The 22682-nt window shown below is 37.1% G+C and overlaps 1 protein-coding gene across 1 annotated transcript in view; it reads right to left on the reverse strand.

Annotated features, from left to right (window-relative positions):
- Positions 1 to 245: 245 nt before the first annotated feature.
- LOC147080120 (uncharacterized) overlaps positions 246 to 22682 on the reverse strand; it is a 34573-nt gene continuing 12136 nt past the window's right edge. The window contains exon 2 of the mRNA XM_085948172.1: positions 246 to 3622. Coding sequence (XP_085804298.1) covers positions 1244 to 3622 — 2379 coding nt within the window. The 3' untranslated portion in view covers positions 246 to 1243. The remainder of the gene's footprint in view (positions 3623 to 22682) is intronic.

Genomic DNA, 22682 nt, shown 5'->3' on the forward strand with positions numbered 1-22682 from the left:
CCCAAAATATGTTTGTTCATCGATTCCAATTAATAATTATGAATTGGATCAATATCATCATCAGCCGGGGCCAATCCACTGCTGGAAAAAAGACTCCCCAAGCTTCTTCCAATTCTCTCGGTCCTGTGTCGTTCGCTGCCACGTATTTCCCCTGAACTTATAAAGCCGATCAATATAAAGTAGCAAAAAATAAAACATCAGGTAGATCGTATTTACTAGTGAATATGAAAAGGTATTTTACTGCTACAATTATTTAAACTTTTAATAGTATGGCGGTGGGTTGATCAATGAATTTAAAGGCAACAATCTGTCAATCGAATATAATACATAAACAGTCTTTCTAATTACGTTTTATAATAGGTACTAAGTTTATAAAAAGCATTCTCAATAATAAGAAAAACACGTCACATTTCCTTTCCGTCATCCACTTGGGCTTCTAATAAGAATAATATATGTTTTTCTCACTAAACTTAGGTCGTCGAAATCGGATCCATAAAATTAAGCGCGTATCTTTAGGACGTACGCGCCTAAATATGGTTCTGCATCGCGTTTATAGATTATTTGGATGGGCACAGCATCTTCGGTCCTTTCTGCGAGATTTTTTTACAATTAAAACTTTGCATGCAGTTATATTTGCATTATCAGATTTTTTTATGGAATATTACGTCTTTATTTATCTTGCTGTACTTTTTGACTCGCTTGTGGAATCAGCAGTGAGGTTGAGGGTTATGCGACATTCTAATTATTACAGCTTTTGTTTAGGAATCTGTATCTCAATATATTGGTAGCTAGGTATCATGTTGTATGCTAGATCGGAAACAAGTCTTACGATGTGGTTTTTCACCAGTATGTATCATTTTATGTCTTTTGAGATTACCAGTTCCCAGGAAATTCTTCAAACATCGCATTGATGTGGTTTTTCATCAGTATGTGTCATTTTATGTCTTTTGAGATTACCAATTATCAGGAAATTCTTTAAGCAGACATCGCATTGATGTGGTTTTTCACCAGTATGTGTCATTTTATGTATTTTGAGATTACTAATTAGCTGGAAATTCTTAAAACAAACATCGCATTGATGTGGTTTTTCACCAGTATGTGTCATTTTATGTATTTTGAGATCACGAATTCGCTGGAAATTCTTCAAACATACATCGCATTGATGTGGTTTTTTACCAGTATGTATCATTTTATGTATTTTGAGTTCATTATTTGTAATGAACTTTTTAAAACACACATCGCATTAATTTGGTTTTTTACCAGTATGTGTCATTTTATGTTTTTTAAGTTCATTATTTGTAATGAACTTTTTAAAACACACATCGCACTGATGTGGTTTTTCACCAGTGTGTATCATTTTATGTCTTTTTAGATTACTAATTAGCTGGAAATTCTTAAAACAAACATCGCATTGATGTGGTTTTTCACCAGTATGTGTCATTTTATGTATTTTGAGATCACGAATTCGCTGGAAATTCTTCAAACATACATCGCATTGATGTGGTTTTTTACCAGTATGTATCATTTTATGTATTTTGAGTTCATTATTTGTAATGAACTTTTTAAAACACACATCGCACTGATGTGGTTTTTCACCAGTGTGTATCATTTTATGTCTTTTTAGATTACCAGTTGCCAGGAATTTCATCAAACAAACATCGCATTGATGTGGTTTTTCACCAATATGTGTCATTTTATGTCTTTTGAGATTACCAGTTCCCAGAAAATTCTTCAAACAAACATCGCATTGATGTGGTTTTTCACCAGTATGTGTCATTTTATGTCTTTTGAGATCACGAATTCGCTGGAAATTCTTTAAACATACATCGCATTGATGTGGTTTTTTACCAGTATGTATCATTTTATGTATTTTGAGTTCATTATTTGTAATGAACTTTTTAAAACACACATCGCATTGATTTGGTTTTTTACCAGTATGTGTCATTTTATGTTTTTTAAGTTCATTATTTGTAATGAACTTTTTAAAACACACATCGCACTGATGTGGTTTTTCACCAGTGTGTATCATTTTATGTCTTTTTAGATTACCAGTTGCCAGGAATTTCATCAAACAAACATCGCATTGATGTGGTTTTTCACCAGTATGTGTCATTTTATGTATTTTGAGATTACTAATTAGCTGGAAATTCTTAAAACAAACATCGCATTGATGTGGTTTTTCACCAGTATGTGTCATTTTATGTATTTTGAGATCACGAATTCGCTGGAAATTCTTTAAACATACATCGCATTGATGTGGTTTTTTACCAGTATGTATCATTTTATGTATTTTGAGTTCATTATTTGTAATGAACTTTTTAAAACACACATCGCATTGATTTGGTTTTTTACCAGTATGTGTCATTTTATGTTTTTTAAGTTCATTATTTGTAATGAACTTTTTAAAACACACATCGCACTGATGTGGTTTTTCACCAGTGTGTATCATTTTATGTCTTTTTAGATTACCAGTTGCCAGGAATTTCATCAAACAAACATCGCATTGATGTGGTTTTTCACCAATATGTGTCATTTTATGTCTTTTGAGATTACCAGTTCCCAGAAAATTCTTCAAACAAACATCGCATTGATGTGGTTTTTCACCAGTATGTGTCATTTTATGTCTTTTGAGATTACCAATTACGAGGAAATTCTTTAAGCAGACATCGCATTGATGTGGTTTTTCACCAGTATGTGTCATTTTATGTATTTTGAGAATACTAATTAGCTGGAAATTCTTTAAACAAACATCGCATTGATGTGGTTTTTCACCAGTATGTGTCATTTTGTGATTTTTGAGAGTACTAAGTTTAATGAATTTTTCAAAACACACATCGCATTGATGTGGTTTTTCACCAGTATGTATCATTTTATGTATTTTGAGATCACTAATTCGCTGGAAATTCTTTAAACATACATCGCATTGATGTGGTTTTTCACCAGTATGTGTCATTTTATGTATTTTGAGTTCACTATTTGTAATGAACTTTTTAAAACACACATCGCACTGATGTGGTTTTTCACCAGTATGTGTCATTTTATGTATTTTGAATTCATTATTTGCAATGAACTTTTTAAAACACACATCGCACTGATGTGGTTTTTCACCAGTATGTGTCATTTTATGTATTTTGAGATAACCAATTCGCTGGAAATACTTTAAACAAACATCGCATTGATGTGGTTTTTCACCAGTATGTGTCATTTTATGTCTTTTAAGAGTACTAATGTAAATGAATTTTTCAAAACACACATCGCATTGATGTGGTTTTTCACCAATAATACGAGTTTTGTATAACTCAAGATGGTGAGATTTCGTACATAAAATATTGTGACTATTTAGATGATATAGAGATTCAAACACTCCACAACATTCATTGCAAATAAAGTTACGTAGAAAATGTGTAACCCTTTTCAACACAATTCGAACCACTTTTGGCAAGTATAATTTATAAACCTCCTTTTTGATATTTTGTTCATCTATAGTTATCTCTGAATGCTGTATCATATTTTCGATGGTATCGGTTGCTTCTGCTGTGGTGATGTTTTCGAGGTTCTTGTTAACTGCATCTTTTCTCACGGTGTTAAGTTGTTCATATGTGACACATTGATGGGATGAACCCTACAAAAAGAATAGGCTTGGTATATATTCAATTCAATATTAAAATAAATAAAATTTCATAATGTACCTTAATGTTGCATAAAAATATGTGTTGCCAGTTATTTGTTATAAATAATATATGAATTTCTTTCCTTAGATAGAACGTACGGAAGGGTTAACTGCCAAACTGATATGTGATACTATGCTCACTTTTCACAACAGATTACCAAATTGTCCAAATTAATTTGAAAATAAGTCATTTACAGCCAGCATTGCTCGAATAATTGTGGCCTAAATTGAACTGCTATGGCTACTATTGACCTATGTGTCAACGTTGACGACACCAAAGCCGTTTCATTGAATGTCTTCGAGAAAATGGTGCTGAGTAGGATATGCAGCCCTAAATTAGGCCCTTCTAAAAGATTTTATTACCAATTCGCCTATCTTGGTACCTATATAAATATATAACGTATTTTACTGCGTACAGGAAATGAGGCGTGTAGTTTCAAAAACAACTTATTCCACTACTTGACGAAAATGAGTTTTGAATGCCAAAATCTAAAGGAGAAATTATTGAACAAGTATTTTTTGTATATAACAACCTAATAGCATGCAATCTAGTAGAAAAATCAATTTCAAAATCGCTATTGGTTACAAAAGACACTTATTCCAGGAGTGTCGCAAACCATTTTCACTTATTCCAAAATTGACCAATAGGAAGACTGCATTTGCAATGGCGTCTTTCAGTTAAACAGTAATTACCATACGAAATTGCTCGCCCAATTTTAGATGAAAAAACAGTGTTACAAGCCCATTATTATAATTATTAGTTGTTTAATATCATCATGGATGTTCAAGCTTCACCTGTAATACCCGAAAATGCTAGAAAACGAATACGTCACACGGAAAAATGGAAAAGAAATATCGCCAAAATTTGACAGTAAGTTCCTTATGTTACTGTCAATGTACTCTAAATGAATAAGTGAGAGAAAACACATAATTTCCAGAAAGTGAACGAATTATTATTGAATTGTATGGAATATTTTGGGGTTTGATGAAATTTTTTTATAAAACACAGGTAGGTACAGAATAAAATTATCCACTTTGGAGAATGTTAATGCTGATTTGGACAAGTTTTCGTGTTTTTGTGGAAGTACATAGATATTATTATAATTATTTAAGTATTATTTTCAAGCGAAAAAAACTATCATTGGTACCGCGTCACTAAATAATTATTAATGCTTTCAGTTTACTAAGTTTATAGGATAAGTATTTTTTAGTCGATCTATAAGTATTTAAATTTAATTAACCACTTACACTTTGTTTTATTGTGATAATTCCTTATTCTGTAATAATTATTGGCATTTTTACTATAATGTATACCTACGCAGAACGAAGGAAGTCACAATATTTTTATTTAAAGAATCCGTTCCAGAAATAAATAATATTATCAATGGTACTAACTACTCAGACTTACGTAATGCTATTTTTAACAATGGTATGTTTGAAAATATTTCGGGTGTCTTCCACGAAATCCTATGCATCCACATTAATTGCACGTCGTGTTAATTTAGTGATATTTTAATTATTTTTCATCCGAGGGCCGTAAAACTTATTTGCAAATGAGGATAAGTAAAATTGTTTAATATATATTTAAAAATAAAATAGGTACTGATATTTTTACAAACATGGTCAGCAGAAGCTTGCGTTGGTGACAAGTGTCTTAGCATTTTTATGTTACTTCGTAATTTGAGTATCACAGGGTTAGGTTTATATGACTACTCATATATTTTTTTATATTATATTATTATCAATTATTATTTACTTACCTAATTTTCATTGTAAAATTATACTATCCTTATAATATTAGTATACGTAATAAAATGATCAGGTATTTTATTGTTTGATTACTATTTTCTAACTCACGTTTGTTGTTTTTTGTTATAATAATAAAAAAATCGGTGCGTATACTTATATACGGGCGTGCGCGTTAGAAGTTATACTTATTTGGTGTAACGAAACACAACGTGCGATTACCTAGATTCTTCGACTAGCTCTGATGTAGTGACTTAGAAACAGGTTCATAAAATAAATAAAAGTTTTTCTTTGGTTCATCGAACTATCCAAATAGTTTGTTTGTCTTATTGGTAGTAAGTCTAAATGAAACACTTCAAAAGTTTGGAGTAGTTTGTATTCTTCAATAATTATTACACATGGTACCTACACTTGATAAATTAAACCTTTATTTTAATCCCATAATTTAATTATCTTGTTAAATAAAACACTAGAGAAAACGGGCCACTTATTGGAGTGCCGCTGGTTTAAAATGATCTTGTTGCTTCATTCCGTATTTATTAATACTAGCTGAGTCAGCTGGCTCTCGCCAGTCTGTCTCGCTAGGTCTTGCAGACAGCTTTTCGTCATAGTGACTTGGTGTTGGATTTTAATATAAAAATTGTAAAGCGTGTATAGACGGCGCCATAGTTTTCCCTTCGGGATGGATTTTCATTCACGTCAGACAATTGAAAATTTAGCTGATTTGTCAGTTTTACGATCTGCATGTCGTCACTGCCAATACAAATTTGGAGTCATGTGCGTAGTCTATTCTGGAGTCTGGCCTTCTAAATATCGTCTGACACCTAGCAGAACAGCTGGCAATCGCCGATTGCTACCGATGTCATTTTAATTTTAATACAATATATGTATAGGTATGTGCATTTAAATATGATAAATAATTTTTTTTTTTTTGTGATTTTACCGAGGCTTTGACTGCGACTCGCTGTCATATCGCCTCTTCTCTTCTAGAAGGGGATCCGTCGATCAGGTCCTCACTCCTATTCTGTTAAATAACTTTACAATTTTGCCTAGCTCTTCCGTCTTACCCACCGCCAGGACACCCTTCAATTCGTCGACATTCTCATAGATATCTGCAATTCGCAGCTGTACTCTGTGAACTTCATATTTGGGGCATTGCAGTGCTATATGTACAATGTCCTCTAAAACATGACATTCATCGCAGAGCTGCGATTCGCTTCTTCCCATGAGGACATCAAATCTTTTGCCCATGGTGTGCCCTGTTCTTAGCCTCAGTATTAACTTAAGCTCATTCCTCGTCAAAGAAGACTCTACAAACCAGGGCACCTCTCGTGGTGTTGGTAGAATCGACTTACTCCATTTCCCCTTTTCTAATGATGCCCTATGGTGAAAATCTATCCACATACTATGGCACATTTTCTTTATAGCCTCATTAGTCCAGGTTTTCTGGTATCCACTGATATGGTACCCCTGAATGGCCGGCTACCTTTGCCAGCTCATCTGCCCTTTCATTTCCCTCAATGCCCATGTGCGATGGGATCCATTGAAGGCATAGATCTCCTCCTCTATTTTTCTTGGCGTCGATCTGGTCAAGGATGTGGTATGCTATGGTTTTACTGTTATGTGAGCGAGTTGCTGCGGCAAGATGTTGTAAAGCGCTTTTGGAGTCTGTTAAAATGACAGCGGATTGCGCCGAGAAATCATCGCTTAAAGTGTATTTAATTGCTTCGTTTATCGCGATGAGTTCCGCCGTCATTATTGGTATTGCTGGGTTTAGCTTCCAGCTCTTGTTTATACCTACTTCTGGTATCACAAGAGCTGCTCCTGCTCTATTCTGATCTTTGGATCCATCTGTATAAAGGTGGCTCCATCCTGCGTACCTCTCTGTCAGCATTTTTTCGACACGCTCTCTTCCTTTATCGGATACTATGCTCCGTTTTGGTTTGTCTATTCCTTTGACCTCTAGTTGGATAACAGAGCTGAGGTCGTAGGTACCAACTGGCCTCCTCAGCGAATACATACCTAGGCATTTTGTATTTAATACCTCCCAACTTTCTGTGGCTTTTAGGATTCCTACCAGTAGAGGGAGCTTTCTTTTCTCATAGTATGTATTGCTTTCAACAAGCTCGTATAGGAGTTTCACCTTTGCCAATATGGGGTTATCTATTATAGATTTCCACTTCATCCATGTCTTGGTAGCCAGTGCCCATCTCCTGACATTCAGTGGAGGTACGCTGAGTTCCGCTTGGAGCACGTGAATGGGTGTTGTCCTGATAAATCCTCCACATATTCTTAATGCTTTGGACTGGATGCGGTCTAGCCTCACCGAATTAGTTTCGGCAGCGGAGTGGTAAAACATGCTCCCGTAATCTAATCGGCTTTTAATGAGTGCCGTGTATAACCTTCTCATATGAATAGGGTGTACGCCGCCCCACCCACCTCCCGCCAGTACTTTGAGTATGTTCAGAGGTTGTGTCAGGCTATTCGCGCAATGACTAATATGATGCTTCCACGTTAGTCTATAGTCCAGGTTCATACCTAAAAATTTATAAGTGTCTACTCTTTCTATTATAGTGCCGTCGATTTTTAAGTTAAGCTGGTTTTGTCTCTTGCCTCTGGCAAAAAGAACCACCTTAGTTTTGCTGGGAGCTACTTTGAGGCCTCGCGTTTCCAATAATAATTTCATTTCGTCAAAACTCTTCTGCTTTAACCTTTGACATTCATCTACTCTTTTTCCCGAACAAAAAAGTGCGAAATCATCTGCATATTGTACAATGTTGACCCTCGTCATTAACTTTAATATGTCAGTTGTAAGAATGTTGAATAGTAATGGGGATAGGGGGTCTCCTTGCGGAAGGCCTCTTGAGCATACCGTACTCTTCTTTTCATTATTAATGCACATGGTGATTTTTCTTTCATTTAAATACTGCTTAAGATATTTAGTGATCTTCCCACCGATTCCCGATTCATTCAACACCCTTGACACTTCTTTCACATGCACATTATTATACGCATCCTGGATGTCCAGGAATGTTGTCAGGGTTACGTCGTTTTTGACCTGTGCTGCATTGATGTCTAGTACTAGGTTGCCTATGTTCTCCAGAGTCGACTTTTGCCTTCTGAATCCCGTAGTATTGTGATGAAATAGTTGTTTTTTCTCTGCAAACCATTCGATTCTTCTTGCAATCATCTGGTTGAACGTTTTGCACATGCATGATATGAGTGCAATTGGTCTGACTGACGACACTAGGGTAGGGTCTCGCCCTGGTTTTAAGATTGGGATAATCATCGTTTCCTTCCATTGCCTAGGGACTTTGCCGGTTTCCATGATTAAGTTGAATATCTCCACTAGTTTATTTTTTCCGATCTCTGGCAGCTGAGCGATCATGGAATATGAAACTTCGTCCATGCCGGGGGCAGTGTCTTTATTTTTGGTTACTGATCTTAGTTCCGCCACTGTAAGAATTTCATTCATTGTATCATTAGGATTATATGTTTCCTGTTCTGCGATTTCTTCCTTCGTTTCGTCACTTTTACTTGCTAGTTGTTGAAGGAGGAGTGACGCCATGCTTTCATCCAGTTGATTTTTGAATTTGTTTCCCGATTTGCCCTTCATCCAACTCATTTTTCTCTACATTTCTGAGTAGGAAGTCTCCGAGTTGACGGAGTCACAAAATGCTTTCCAACTTTCTCTTTTGGCTTTTAGGATTACTTTTCGAGTCGTGGCTTGCTTTTTCTTTAGTTCTAGGTAGTTTTCTGTGGAACTGATTTTTTTGAAGCGAGTATAGGCAAGCCTTCTCTCAGCGATTGCCTTTGATACTTCGGAGTTCCACCATGGTTTTGGTCTAAAGTTTGGGTGACTGCATACTTTGAGTCTCGGAATGCTTGAATTTGCCCCATTATTCAATATTGCCTCCAATTTATCATACTCTACTTGTGCATCTCTGGTAGGTTCTGAAAGTCTGTCTATGTCATTTGAGATTATTTCTCGATATTGTTCCCAGTTTGCTTTAGGGTAATTTCTTCCTGGGATGATTTCTGTTTGGCATTGATTTTCCACAAACTCGATGATAATGGGTAAGTGGTCACTGCCCATCGTATCGGAGTCTATTTTCCAATCGGTTTCCAGTACCAGCTCGTTGGAGATAAATGTTATATCCGGTGCCGCTCCTCTCTGATTTGGAGGGGCGACCCTGGTACTTTGTCCATTGTTAATCGCTACTAAGTCAGAGTCAAGGCATACGTCAGCGACATCCTCTCCTCTTGCGTCTCGAAGTATATGATCCCACATTGGGTGGTGTGCATTGAAATCCCCACCCATAATTGATCCCTCTCCCATTTGATCGAAGAGCCTGCTCCATGCGTTTTTCCGAATGGTAACATTGGGTTTACAATATATTGCTGTCACTGTTTTTAGTTTTTGTGTCCCTCTGATTTTGACTTGACATGCCTCCAGTTCAGTTGGAAGGCCTTGTAGGGTCTTTTCTTTAGACGCCAGTGTTTTATGCACCAGAATCGCTATTCCTCCGTAACCATCCCCTCTGTCTTTTCTATACATCGTGTAATCATTGAATTTCAGATAGTCTAATTCAGACCTCAGCCAAGTCTCTGAGATTAATGCTATTGAAATGTTTTGTCTTATTAAGTAGAGTTCTATATCATCCTTTTTTTGCTTCATACTTCTGGCATTCCATTGTAAAATCCTAATTTGTTTTTTACTATCCATTTTGCTCCAGAACCTCTCCTAGAATTTCCTTTAAGTGTCCTTCTTTGAATTGTTTGCATACCCAGTCCACTGCTTTAATTATTAGTTGTTTAATGATCTGCTGCCAGTCTCCCCCTTTCAGCAAGACTTTCATAATTTCTCCCATCGCGTTAACCTCTGTCTTCCCCTTTGAATTTTTCTTATTTTTTGTAGGCTTTACGCTACTACCTGTAGCTATTATTGTTGAGCCTGAAGCTTCTACCACCGCTTCTTCTTTCTTTTTGATTTCCTTAGTTTTTTGAATTGTTTCGCTTTCATCTCTTCCTACGATTTTTTTTTGTTTTAATATGTCAGCATAGCTATTATTTAACATATTTTTTTTTGCTTCCTTGAAAGGTATGTTCATTTTTTTCATTGCTTCTTTGCAATTCTTTTCCTCTTGCCACTTTGGGCATTTTTGGCTGTTTGCCGCGTGGTTACCTTTGCAATTGATGCACGTAATTTCCTCATTTTTTTCGCAGGTTTTGTGGTTTTCACCACACTTAGGGCACGTTTCTACTGTACGTCCGCAATTGTTCGCGATATGCCCATATCGCCAGCATTTGTAGCATTGCATAACCCTGAATACATACGGTTCTACAGCAAAAGAGACTCCATATATGTAAATTGTTCTCGGCAATATTTTCTCCCCAAATTTAATACTGACTGACGAGGTCTTTGTCAGCTCTCCTGTATCACCTTTTCTTGTCAACCTCTTAAGGTTGATTACTTTTGCATCACTTTTGATTTTCATTTGTAGTTCTTGGAGGTCCATATCAATATCGACTTTTCTTATTACTCCATAAGAGCAGGAGTCATTCTCTTTGGTCACAAAACCGAGATCTTTGAGTTCTCCAGCTTGTTTCACTTTATCTGCTTCTTTTTCGTCTTCTACTTGGATGTACGTCTTTAAATTTTTATTGTAAATTTTCTGTACTTTTACTCCTGCCTTATGCAGCATCTGCGCTATTTTTAACTTTAATGGAATTTTACTTCCCGTCGCTATCATGACGATGTTTTGGTTTCCCTTTGGAGTGACCCCAGAGTCTCTTCTGGGTTTTTTTCTAGAGGTCACCGTCTGCCATTCTTCTTCTTTTTTTCCAACCACTTCTTCTTCATCATCGTTTCTTTTCTTCTTCGATTTTTTGGTTTCATTCACTTCCATTGTGGTGTTTTCCATTTTATTGTTTTTGCCGTTCACGCGGTCTTGGAATTCGCGCAACAGTGTGGACAACCCCTCGCTTCACAGCGTTTGACGCACTCCCCGCACAAAGTGCACTATCCGTGCAACAATAAATATTTTTCACTTTTTCTCAAGCACTGGCACTGATTGTCAAAATCACATGGGACCACACATGTTGAGTTTATTGTCAAATTCATTTACAAACAATATTATTTTTGTTGTATCCCGTATTTATAACCGTTCGCGAGTAACCAGGCGAATAGCGACACGAATACGCAAGCGAAGTTGTACAACCTCACTCCACCGCTGTTGGCTTCCGACTGATAAATAATTATACATCTCAATCGTGATTATCATAAATAGCGATCCAATATAACGCGAATATTAATCTCTTTCGGGTCTCATTTACATAATAGAAAAAGGTTAGCAGCATAAAAAATAAATTTAAACATTATTTTGTTTCATTGTCTATAAAAAATAAATGCTCGGAGCCATAGAATAATATTTTAATAATCATATTTTGATTTAAAAATTCACCTTAAACAATATGGTTTCCCGGTGCGGGACATTCATATCGAGACAAATGTTGATAAATAATGAAGCAATACATATTATATCTGATAAAAATAGGAATTTATAAGACCTAAAGATGTGGAATCAGCTTAAAGAGGCCTTCATACAGCAGTGGATTGATACAGGTTGATGACGATAATGACGATATAAATGGGTAGGTATATAAAATCACAATTTTAAAAAATATTGCAGTTTATATGACCAAGAAGAGTAGAATTAGGTTGGGATAACCTTCATCCAGCAGTGGATTAATCTTGGTTGATGATGATAATGACGATATTGTGAATGGGTAAATATAATATCAGCAATTTTGATAAATATAGCAATTCATATGACCGACAGAAATTCAAACAACTTAGAGAGGCCTTCATCCACCGGTGGATTGATTCAGGCTCATAATGATAATGGAAATATAAATAGATATAATATATTATCACCGATTTTGATAAATACAGCAATTCAAATGACAGAAAGGAGTAGAATCAGGCTTGGGAGGCCATTATCCAGCAGTAGATGGGGTCAGGTCAATGATGATAAGGACGATAGAAATAGGTATAATATAGTAGTAGAATCAGGTTGCGGAACCCTTCATCCAGCAGTGGATTGATCCTGGTTGATGATGATGACAATATGAATATGTAGATAAATGTAATATCACCGATTTTGATAAATACAGAAATTCATATCACAGAAAGGAGTAGAATCAGGCTAAGGAGGTCTTTATTAAGCAGTGAAAGAAGCAGTGAGAGAAGCGCTTCTTCCTGAAACAAAATTAGCAATTACCCTTAGATTCCTTGCAACGGGTGAGAGTCAGGCATCTTTAGCATTTGCCTTTCGGGTGAGCCAACCCTCCATTTCAAAATTAATACTGATTGTGTGCGAGGCAATATTTGATGCGCTGAAAAATGAATATATGACCGTGCCTGACAATGAAGCTAAGTGGGTGGAAATAGCTGAAGAATATGAACGTAAGTGGAATTATCCAAATCTGTTGGGAGCCTTGGATGGTAAACATGTGGTGATTGAACCACCTCTCAAGTCTAGTTCCACATTTTATAATTACAAAAACTCATTTAGTATAGTATTAATGGCACTCGTTGACGCCAACTACCGTTTCATCTATACAGATGTTGGCACCAATGGCAGGGTTAGCGATGGTGGTGTGTAGGGGAAATGTAGTCTTAAGAAAGCTCTGGACCGTAATGAATTAAACATTCCCAGGGCACGTTCGGTTTCCAATATTGAATTGCCATATATAATAGTTGCAGATGACGCTTTTCCTCTAGCCACAAATCTCATTAAACCATACCCGAGAGCCGAATTAGTTAGGCGAAATGACAGAAGAATCTGCAACTATCGTATATCTTGTGCTAGAAACACGGTAGAAAATGCCTTTGGTATTTTGGCGAATAGGTTTTTAATTTATAGGTCACCGATGCGTGCCGATCCTGTGAGAGCTACAAAAATTGTTTATGCCACTCTAGCGTTACATAACTGGCTACGTACATTATGTTTACAGGAAGAGTTTGACAGAGTAGTAGATGGTATATCAACACCGGGTAGATGGCGTGGGGATCCAGATCCTCTAGCATCAGAACCGCTCTCCGCTCACTGGCTTGCTAGTAACCATTCATCACGAGCAGCCCGTGAAGTAAGAGACCTCACTTGCTACTATTTTAATAATCAAGGAGCTGTGGATTGGCAATACAGTTGCATTTAACAAAATCTATATACATAATCAGAATTAAAGTATCTAGCCATGGCCTCAGAGTAGGTATATTGATGACAATTAAACTTGTATTAACTGCTAGTCTGTATTCTATAAACTGGCGTACACGTCACACAGAAAGCATTGTGCCATCGCGTTCAACTGTTGCAAGTTTTCAATGGGAGGGAACGAGATGGATGCTGAAGCAGGGGGGAACCGGCACGCCAGCTTATAGAAGACAGACTCTAACTCAGTCTAACGTTTTTGCTTTCATTGAAGTATGAACAAAGTTTCTTCTTATTTTGCCATCCCCTAGCAGAGGTCGGCCACCATCAAGGCGATCTTATCTTTGTCGTCTGCTACCAGGAACCCTAATGCCCGTTACGGAAATTTTATTAAAAAAATTAACGAGAATTTCTAATTGACTTCTAATAATATTTTCATTTCGTTGTAAATATTATCAGGGCCGACAGCTTTACCATTTTTAGAATTTCGTATTGCGTTTATTATTTCTGCCCTATTTATGCATGGGGCTTGTTCACGTTCATTAAAAGTATAGCCAATAGGTCCCCCTATCATCATTAAACAGATTTTCAATATATGTCTTCCAACGAATCAGTTTCTTTTCTATATCTAATATAATACGGCCATCTCCGTCTTTCAAGATAGTTGATGAGGTTCCTCTCGTAATTCCCAATGTTTCCTTCATCTTCTTGTGCATATTAAGGCTATACCTCAGTTGAGGCATGGTCTAAAAAGATCGTGGCTAGGCGATGCGCGGGTGCAAATGACGCATGCCGACCGAAATATAATTTGTCATATAAATCCAACATGCGTCCATTAAATGTTCTGTTTATTGTTCTATTAGTAACAATAATAATATATTCATTGACATGTTTTCTTTTTAAAGTAAATGGGTAACGTTTTTAGTCATCTTTACACGATTTAAGAATTAATACCCCCGTCACTATTTCACTATATCACTCCGGATTTTATAAATCATAAAAAATATTAAAAATTTACCTATGTATTTTAGCTGTACAAATTTTTCTTTTTATGGTATTATGAATTCTCCTATATTATTGAGTTTCATTATTTTTCCATTTTCTTCTTTCGTCCATTAATTCGTCATTCATTTTTGCTTCTTAGCCGTTCTTTTCTTTCGCATTTTTCTAAATGATGTTCCTAGAATTGCCTATTTTATAAATAATAAAAAATATAAAAAATTTACTTATGTATTTTAGCTGTACGAATTTTTCTTTTTATGGTATTATGAATTCTCTTATATTGAGTTTCATTTTTATTTTTCCATTTTCTTCGTTCGTCCATTAAAGACAGAATCTCATCTGTCATCCATTTTCGCTTCTTAGGCGTTCTTCTATTTCGCATTTTTCTAAATGATCTTCCTAGCATTGCTGGATTTTATAAATAATAATAAAAAATATTTAAAATTTACCTATGTGTTTTACTATTGATTTATTCCCATGGTTTCTCGTCCATTAACAAATACCTAGCTGTTGTCTTGAGATGTGTTCAAAATATAAATTTCACCTGGGCTCCTTCGGGTTCGAACCGGTGAGGGTACAATTTATTTGTGATAGTCCCAAAGCCTGGTAGTTTTGTGATTGTTTATTTGCTATTATTAACTACACATTTTTTTAACTACCTTATTTCCAATTGTCAGTTGGTGACTTTGAACCTTTTAAACATAATATATAACGTTAGTTAATCTAAAAGCAGTGAAGTATATATAACCATAAGAACTACATCAATGGACACATACAAAAAAATTCAGAAAATACAAATTAATGACACTGTAGAAAAACCAAGCGGAATAACCCCGTTTGACGGTACTCAACTGTCACCAATTTTTCATTGAACCGTGAGTGAAAAATGTTGAAAGGTTAAGGAAAGTGGTTTTTTCTATTTTATCCATGACCACTGTCCGATTCTAAGTGACATTTTATAATCAGAGACTAGCTGGAAGTGTAATTTGAATTTTAGGGTCAGGGTAGGTATTAAAAAATAATACAAGTTATCAGGCAATTTAAAAATTTTAAATAAATAAACAAAAGATACAAATCGGTTAAAATCTCATCCTTAGAAATAACAAAATAAATTTTGTTGGTAAAAAGTTTTCATTTACATACAAATTAAAATAATAATGAAAATAAAACACACACTGATGACGTTGGTAAAATAAACCATGGTTTCACTAATGTTGCGTAGTTTATCGATTCACAGAAACAATACAGTACTCTCAATAATCCGCCACTCCAAAAACCAGACAAGTGTCCAATTAGTGAAAGCGGTGGATTATAGTACATACATACAAAATATGATAAAAATTAAAACAGGTATTACGTAAAAATAGTTTTTTTGAGAAATTTGTATGAGCAAATTAGTTTTATTTAAAATCAAAATCAACTATTCACAAAATTATACACATTTATGAACTATGTTTAATAATTGTGATGTGGTCCTAGGGCACTTTCCTCCCTGGTAGGTACATTACTTTCTTCGCGATGAATGTACGTTTTACAAAGAAGTTTTCAAAATAAACCTGTCTCATCTGCGTTGTATACTTGTACCAGTGGCGAAGGGTGGAGGTAGGCTGTTAAGATCCGCCATAAATAGTGTACATTAAACTTTTTCAGACATACATATTTGTTTTCATTGAAATAAGACTACAATTTACAGATAGTGTTGGTTAGATTTTAAAATTCAATTAAACCCTGAGAAACCAAGCCATAATAGATAATAGTCAAAAAATACATGTCTATCTATAAAATATCTAAAATTATGCAATTGGTGGTCAACGGCTGGTCGGCCCCAAGTGGACACATTGACGCCAGTAGATGTGTTCATAGCAAAAGTTGGGAAATGCCAAACTGCCAGCAAGTCCCATCTGCTGGCCTCCCCGTGGCGACCTCCGGGCAATGCAGCGTACGCTGTAGCTAACAGCAGGGGGCGAAGGGCGAGTGACCGGCGCCATAAAACTGGCCTTCTGGCTAAGGGAAGGAAATCCCCAACAGAAAAACCTGGTCGAGCCGACCTTCAGGGCCCTCGTGGCTCAGGCCTCGGGAGCGCTGGGCTAATCACCTTGCCTCCTTAAACGAAACAGATTAACAAAACACCTACACAGCAGCCTCGGACGACAACCGGCTCTGTAAAACGACGACCTTGCATGGAAATGGACAATGAAACAGGTAGAGTAATCCTCTCTAACAACTCGAGTATGCGCATTGGGACATATAATGTTCGCACCCTGCGTACCCCCGGAAAGGACCTGCACGCCACACGCATCATGCACACCTATGGTGTGGACATCCTAGGGCTGAGCGAAGTGCGCTGGAAAGGAGCCGGGAGAAAGTTGATTGAGGGTTACTCTATTGTCTACTCAGGTCAGGAGCAATACCATCGCCAGGGAGTGGCAGTGTTGATGTCAAAGAGAGCGGCCCGTTGCCTCGTGAAATGGGAACCAATCTCGGAGAGACTGATACGTGCCTCCTTCAAGACGCCTGGTAGCTCCTTGACCGTCTTTCAGTGCTACGCCCCCACTGAGGATGCCGACGCACAGACAAAGGATGCTTTTTACGATTCTCTCCACGCGGCAGTCTCCGCCATCCCCCGAAGAGACCGCGTGATTGTAATGGGGGATTATAATGCGAGAGTAGGAGCAGACCCGGTGCTTGGCCCCACGGTGATGGGACGACACGGCCTCGGTGACCCCAACGATAATGGTGAGCGGCTCGTAGAATTCGCCACTCTGAACGAGCTTGCAATCGGAGGCACTGTTTTTCCCCACAAAGACATTCACAAATATACGTGGACGTCTCCTGATGGACGCACGAGGACGCAGATTGACCACTTCTTATACAGCTTGAAGCACCGAAAGGAACTTCTCGACGTGCGTACTTACAGAGGCGCCGATATCCATAGCGATCATGAGTTACTTATTGGAAACATCCGAGTAAAACTCAGTCGCCAGGCGAGGCCTCCAAAGTGCGAACGAATTGACGTTGAGAAGCTCCGACGCCGAAGAATTCGGACCGACTTCGAAACTGCTGTACGAGATAGTGTAGATCGTATCTACGAGCGGCACAAATCTGAATCCGACCTCATTGAGGCGGACTGGAGCCTCATAAAGAGTGCGATTGTGTCGTCGGCTCGTACCGTCCTTGGTACCAGAAGGAGTGAGCAGCCAAAGTGGATGTCTGACGAAACGTGGGTTGAAATTGGTGAACGAGCCAGGCTGAAAGCCCTGAGAGACGAGGAGAGAGACCCCGACCGAACCGAGGACCGCCGGACTGACTACCAGACCCAAGACAGGGTAGTCAAACGATCCGTGCGGTTGGACAAGCGCAATTTTATGAACCGGCAAATTGAAGCGGCAGAGGAGGCAGCAAGCAGAAATGACACCAGGAAACTCTTCCGAATCACCCGTGAAGTCTGCGGCAGGCGACCACCGACTCCCGGAGCCATTCGTGGTCCCAGTGGAGCAATAGAGTCTGACGCAGAATGCGTCAAGAAGATTTGGAAGAATCATTTCTGCGGAGTGCTGAACCGCCCACCCCCCTTGGATCCCTTTGACATATCTGCGGAAGCTTTACTTTTGGACATTCCCCGAGCGACCGACATTTCCGATTGCCCGCCCACGCACACCGAGATAAAATCGGCTGTGAAAAGGCTCAAGAACGGAAAGGCACCGGGGGGAGACGGGATTCATCCTGAATTCCTCAAGTACAGCTTGAGCGCAATCCTGCACCCTATGTTTCATCTGATGACAAAGGTGTGGGAAGAAGAGCGCTGCCCAAGGGACTGGGTGAACGGTGAAATCATCACACTTCTTAAAAAAGGTGACCCTCTAAGCTGCGACAATTACCGAGGCATTACGCTACTCAGTGTTCCGGGAAAGATTTTGGCAAACATCATTTTGATGAGAATAAGGGACCCAATAATGCACGTCCTCAGGAAAAACCAAGCCGGGTTTCTACCTGGTCGAGCGTGTGCAGACCAAATCCACAACCTTCGATGTCTTCTCCAGCAGAGCCATGAGTTGAACAGTCCGATGGCCTGCTGTTTTGTGGATTATGAGAAGGCTTTCGACAGTCCGCACCGCCCCTCCCTCTGGATGATACTGGGAGCATACGGGATCCCTCCCAAGATCATTGCCATAATCAAAAGCCTGCACGAGAATAGCGAATGCTGTCTCAGAATTGGAGACACTGTCACGGAATGGTTCGGGGTCACGACCGGAGTCAGACAGGGTTGTGTCCTTGCACCGTTTCTCTTTATCATTCTCTTTGACTTCATACTACGGAAGTCAATACCACCCGACCGAGGCATACCTGTTACCCCCACGGTGAAGCTATGCGACCTGGAATACGCCGATGATGCTGTCCTATTCGACAACTCAATCGAGGGCATTCAAGAGACAATCGACAGGTTGCATAACAACTCCTCTCGCGTTGGTTTGAAAATCAACGCGAAGAAAACCAACGTCTTGTGCAATAGCACCTGTCCTGATCCAGATTTCCCTCTGATTAGCGATGGACAGAGCATCGAGAGCGTCGACAGCTTCAAGTACCTGGGGGTACACATCACGGGAGATGGCATTTTGCAGAAAGAGCTCGCTATCCGAATGGGAATGGCTGGAGCAACATTCAACTCGATGCGAAATGTCTGGGACTCACGATTGTACTCGGTCAAAACCAAATGCCGCCTATTCGACGCTTGCATTCTGACGGTGCTGCTTTACGGTAGCGAATCATGGCACCTTACGAAGGCTCAGAGCAACCGTATACTGAGCTTCGAAAACAGATGTTTGCGACGAATACTGGGTGTGCGGTGGTATGACTTTAGGAGCAACGAGGAGATAAGAGAACGTACCAAGCAGCCTCTCATCACGCTGAAAGTGAAGAGGCGACGTTGGACCTGGCTCGGCCACGTGCTGCGGATGCCAGAAGAGAACTTTAACCTGGCTTGCCTGTTCTTCAAGCCGACCGGATTCCGGCGTCCTGGAAGGCCGCTAAATACAATCTACAGAGTGTATACGGCGGAGCTACGGGATGCTGGTTTGACCTGGAACGAAGCAAGAAGACTGGCGAGCGACAGGGATTCTTGGAGGCGCCGCGTGGTGTCCATATGCTCCAGTTAAGGGGCGGATATGGGCAAAGAAGAAGAAGAAGAAGAAGAAGAAATCATACATAACTTTGAGTATTTTATAGATAGAATAATATTTTTTATTTATTCTAGTTTGGTTTACGCAGGGCTTAATGAATTAAAAAAATGAACCAACAATATGTCTAATATGTAGTTTTAATCCAACGAAAACAAATAACTATGAATGAAAAAGTGTGCACAATTTTGTCGTATCGCCCAAATTAGACCAAATCTATTATGGTTTCGTTTAGGCAGGGTTTAATTGATTTTTAAAAACTAACTAACACCATCTGTAAATTGTAGTCTCACTGTCGTATTTTATAGATAGAATAATATTTTTTATTTATTCTAGTTTGGTTTACGCAGGGCTTAATGAATTAAAAAAATGAACCAACAATATGTCTAATATGTAGTTTTAATCCAACGAAAACAAATAACTATGAATGAAAAAGTGTGCACAATTTTGTTGTATCGCCCAAATTAGACCAAATCTATTATGGTTTCGTTTAGGCAGGGTTTAATTGATTTTTAAAAACTAACTAACACCATCTGTAAATTGTAGTCTCACTGTCGTATTTTATAGATAGAATAATATTTTTTATTTATTCTAGTTTGGTTTACGCAGGGCTTAATGAATTAAAAAAATGAACCAACAATATGTCTAATATGTAGTTTTAATCCAACGAAAACAAATAACTATGAATGAAAAAGTGTGCACAATTTTGTCGTATCGCCCAAATTAGACCAAATCTATTATGGTTTCGTTTAGGCAGGGTTTAATTGATTTTTAAAAACTAACTAACACCATCTGTAAATTGTAGTCTCACTGTCGTATTTTATAGATAGAATAATATTTTTTATTTATTCTAGTTTGGTTTACGCAGGGCTTAATGAATTAAAAAAATGAACCAACAATATGTCTAATATGTAGTTTTAATCCAACGAAAACAAATAACTATGAATGAAAAAGTGTGCACAATTTTGTCGTATCGCCCAAATTAGACCAAATCTATTATGGTTTCGTTTAGGCAGGGTTTAATTGATTTTTAAAAACTAACTAACACCATCTGTAAATTGTAGTCTCACTGTCGTATTTTATAGATAGAATAATATTTTTTATTTATTCTAGTTTGGTTTACGCAGGGCTTAATGAATTAAAAAAATGAACCAACAATATGTCTAATATGTAGTTTTAATCCAACGAAAACAAATAACTATGAATGAAAAAGTGTGCACAATTTTGTCGTATCGCCCAAATTAGACCAAATCTATTATGGTTTCGTTTAGGCAGGGTTTAATTGATTTTTAAAAACTAACTAACACCATTGTAAATTGTAGTCTCACTGTCGTATTTTATAGATAGAATAATATTTTTTATTTATTCTAGTTTGGTTTACGCATGGCTTAATGAATTAAAAAAATGAACCAACAATATGTCTAATATGTAGTTTTAATCCAACGAAAACAAATAACTATGAATGAAAAAGTGTGCACAATTTTGTCGTATCGCCCAAATTAGACCAAATCTATTATGGTTTCGTTTAGGCAGGGTTTAATTGATTTTTAAAAACTAACTAACACCATTGTAAATTGTAGTCTCACTGTCGTATTTTATAGATAGAATAATATTTTTTATTTATTCTAGTTTGGTTTACGCATGGCTTAATGAATTAAAAAAATGAACCAACAATATGTCTAATATGTAGTTTTAATCCAACGAAAACAAATAACTATGAATGAAAAAGTGTGCACAATTTTGTCGTATCGCCCAAATTAGACCAAATCTATTATGGTTTCGTTTAGGCAGGGTTTAATTGATTTTTAAAAACTAACTAACACCATTGTAAATTGTAGTCTCACTGTCGTATTTTATAGATAGAATAATATTTTTTATTTATTCTAGTTTGGTTTACGCATGGCTTAATGAATTAAAAAAATGAACCAACAATATGTCTAATATGTAGTTTTAATCCAACGAAAACAAATAACTATGAATGAAAAAGTGTGCACAATTTTGTCGTATCGCCCAAATTAGACCAAATCTATTATGGTTTCGTTTAGGCAGGGTTTAATTGATTTTTAAAAACTAACTAACACCATTGTAAATTGTAGTCTCACTGTCGTATTTTATAGATAGAATAATATTTTTTATTTATTCTAGTTTGGTTTACGCATGGCTTAATGAATTAAAAAAATGAACCAACAATATGTCTAATATGTAGTTTTAATCCAACGAAAACAAATAACTATGAATGAAAAAGTGTGCACAATTTTGTCGTATCGCCCAAATTAGACCAAATCTATTATGGTTTCGTTTAGGCAGGGTTTAATTGATTTTTAAAAACTAACTAACACCATCTGTAAATTGTAGTCTCACTGTCGTATGCATGAGATTCCCAAAAACCTTATAGGCTATATACTGCACGTTTGTATGCATGAGTAAAAACGTAATTAGCTGTTAAGTGACGTCACGAATGTGACATATCATGTGTCATGGTGTGGTATTATAAAATTTCATTCCCCGATAAATAATTCAAAATTTTGAAATTGTAAATGTGTCTGAAAGTGTGCGAACGGTACCATATAAATTTGATAATTATACATGAATAATTATTATGAAATTTAAATAATTTATCAGCTATTTTATCACATGTATTTTATAATTATTCTACTGTACGAAAGGTTGTATTGCCAGTAAACTTTTCCATTTGGTGGCAACACTGAATACATTTGGTGGCAATACTGAATATTATTATGACTAACTTCACTTCAATTATTGAGATCTCAAAAGAGAATAAGAATAAATGACAGAAAATGCAAATGATTTAAGACAATAATATGTAATGATCTCTGTATAATATTATCATTTATACCAATCACCGCATGATACTAT

The sequence above is a fragment of the Rhyacophila brunnea genome, unplaced genomic scaffold, assembly GCF_057557595.1.
Source record: "Rhyacophila brunnea isolate RB1 unplaced genomic scaffold, BYU_Rbru_1.0 scaffold_1, whole genome shotgun sequence".
Taxonomy (NCBI): Eukaryota; Metazoa; Arthropoda; class Insecta; order Trichoptera; family Rhyacophilidae; genus Rhyacophila; species Rhyacophila brunnea.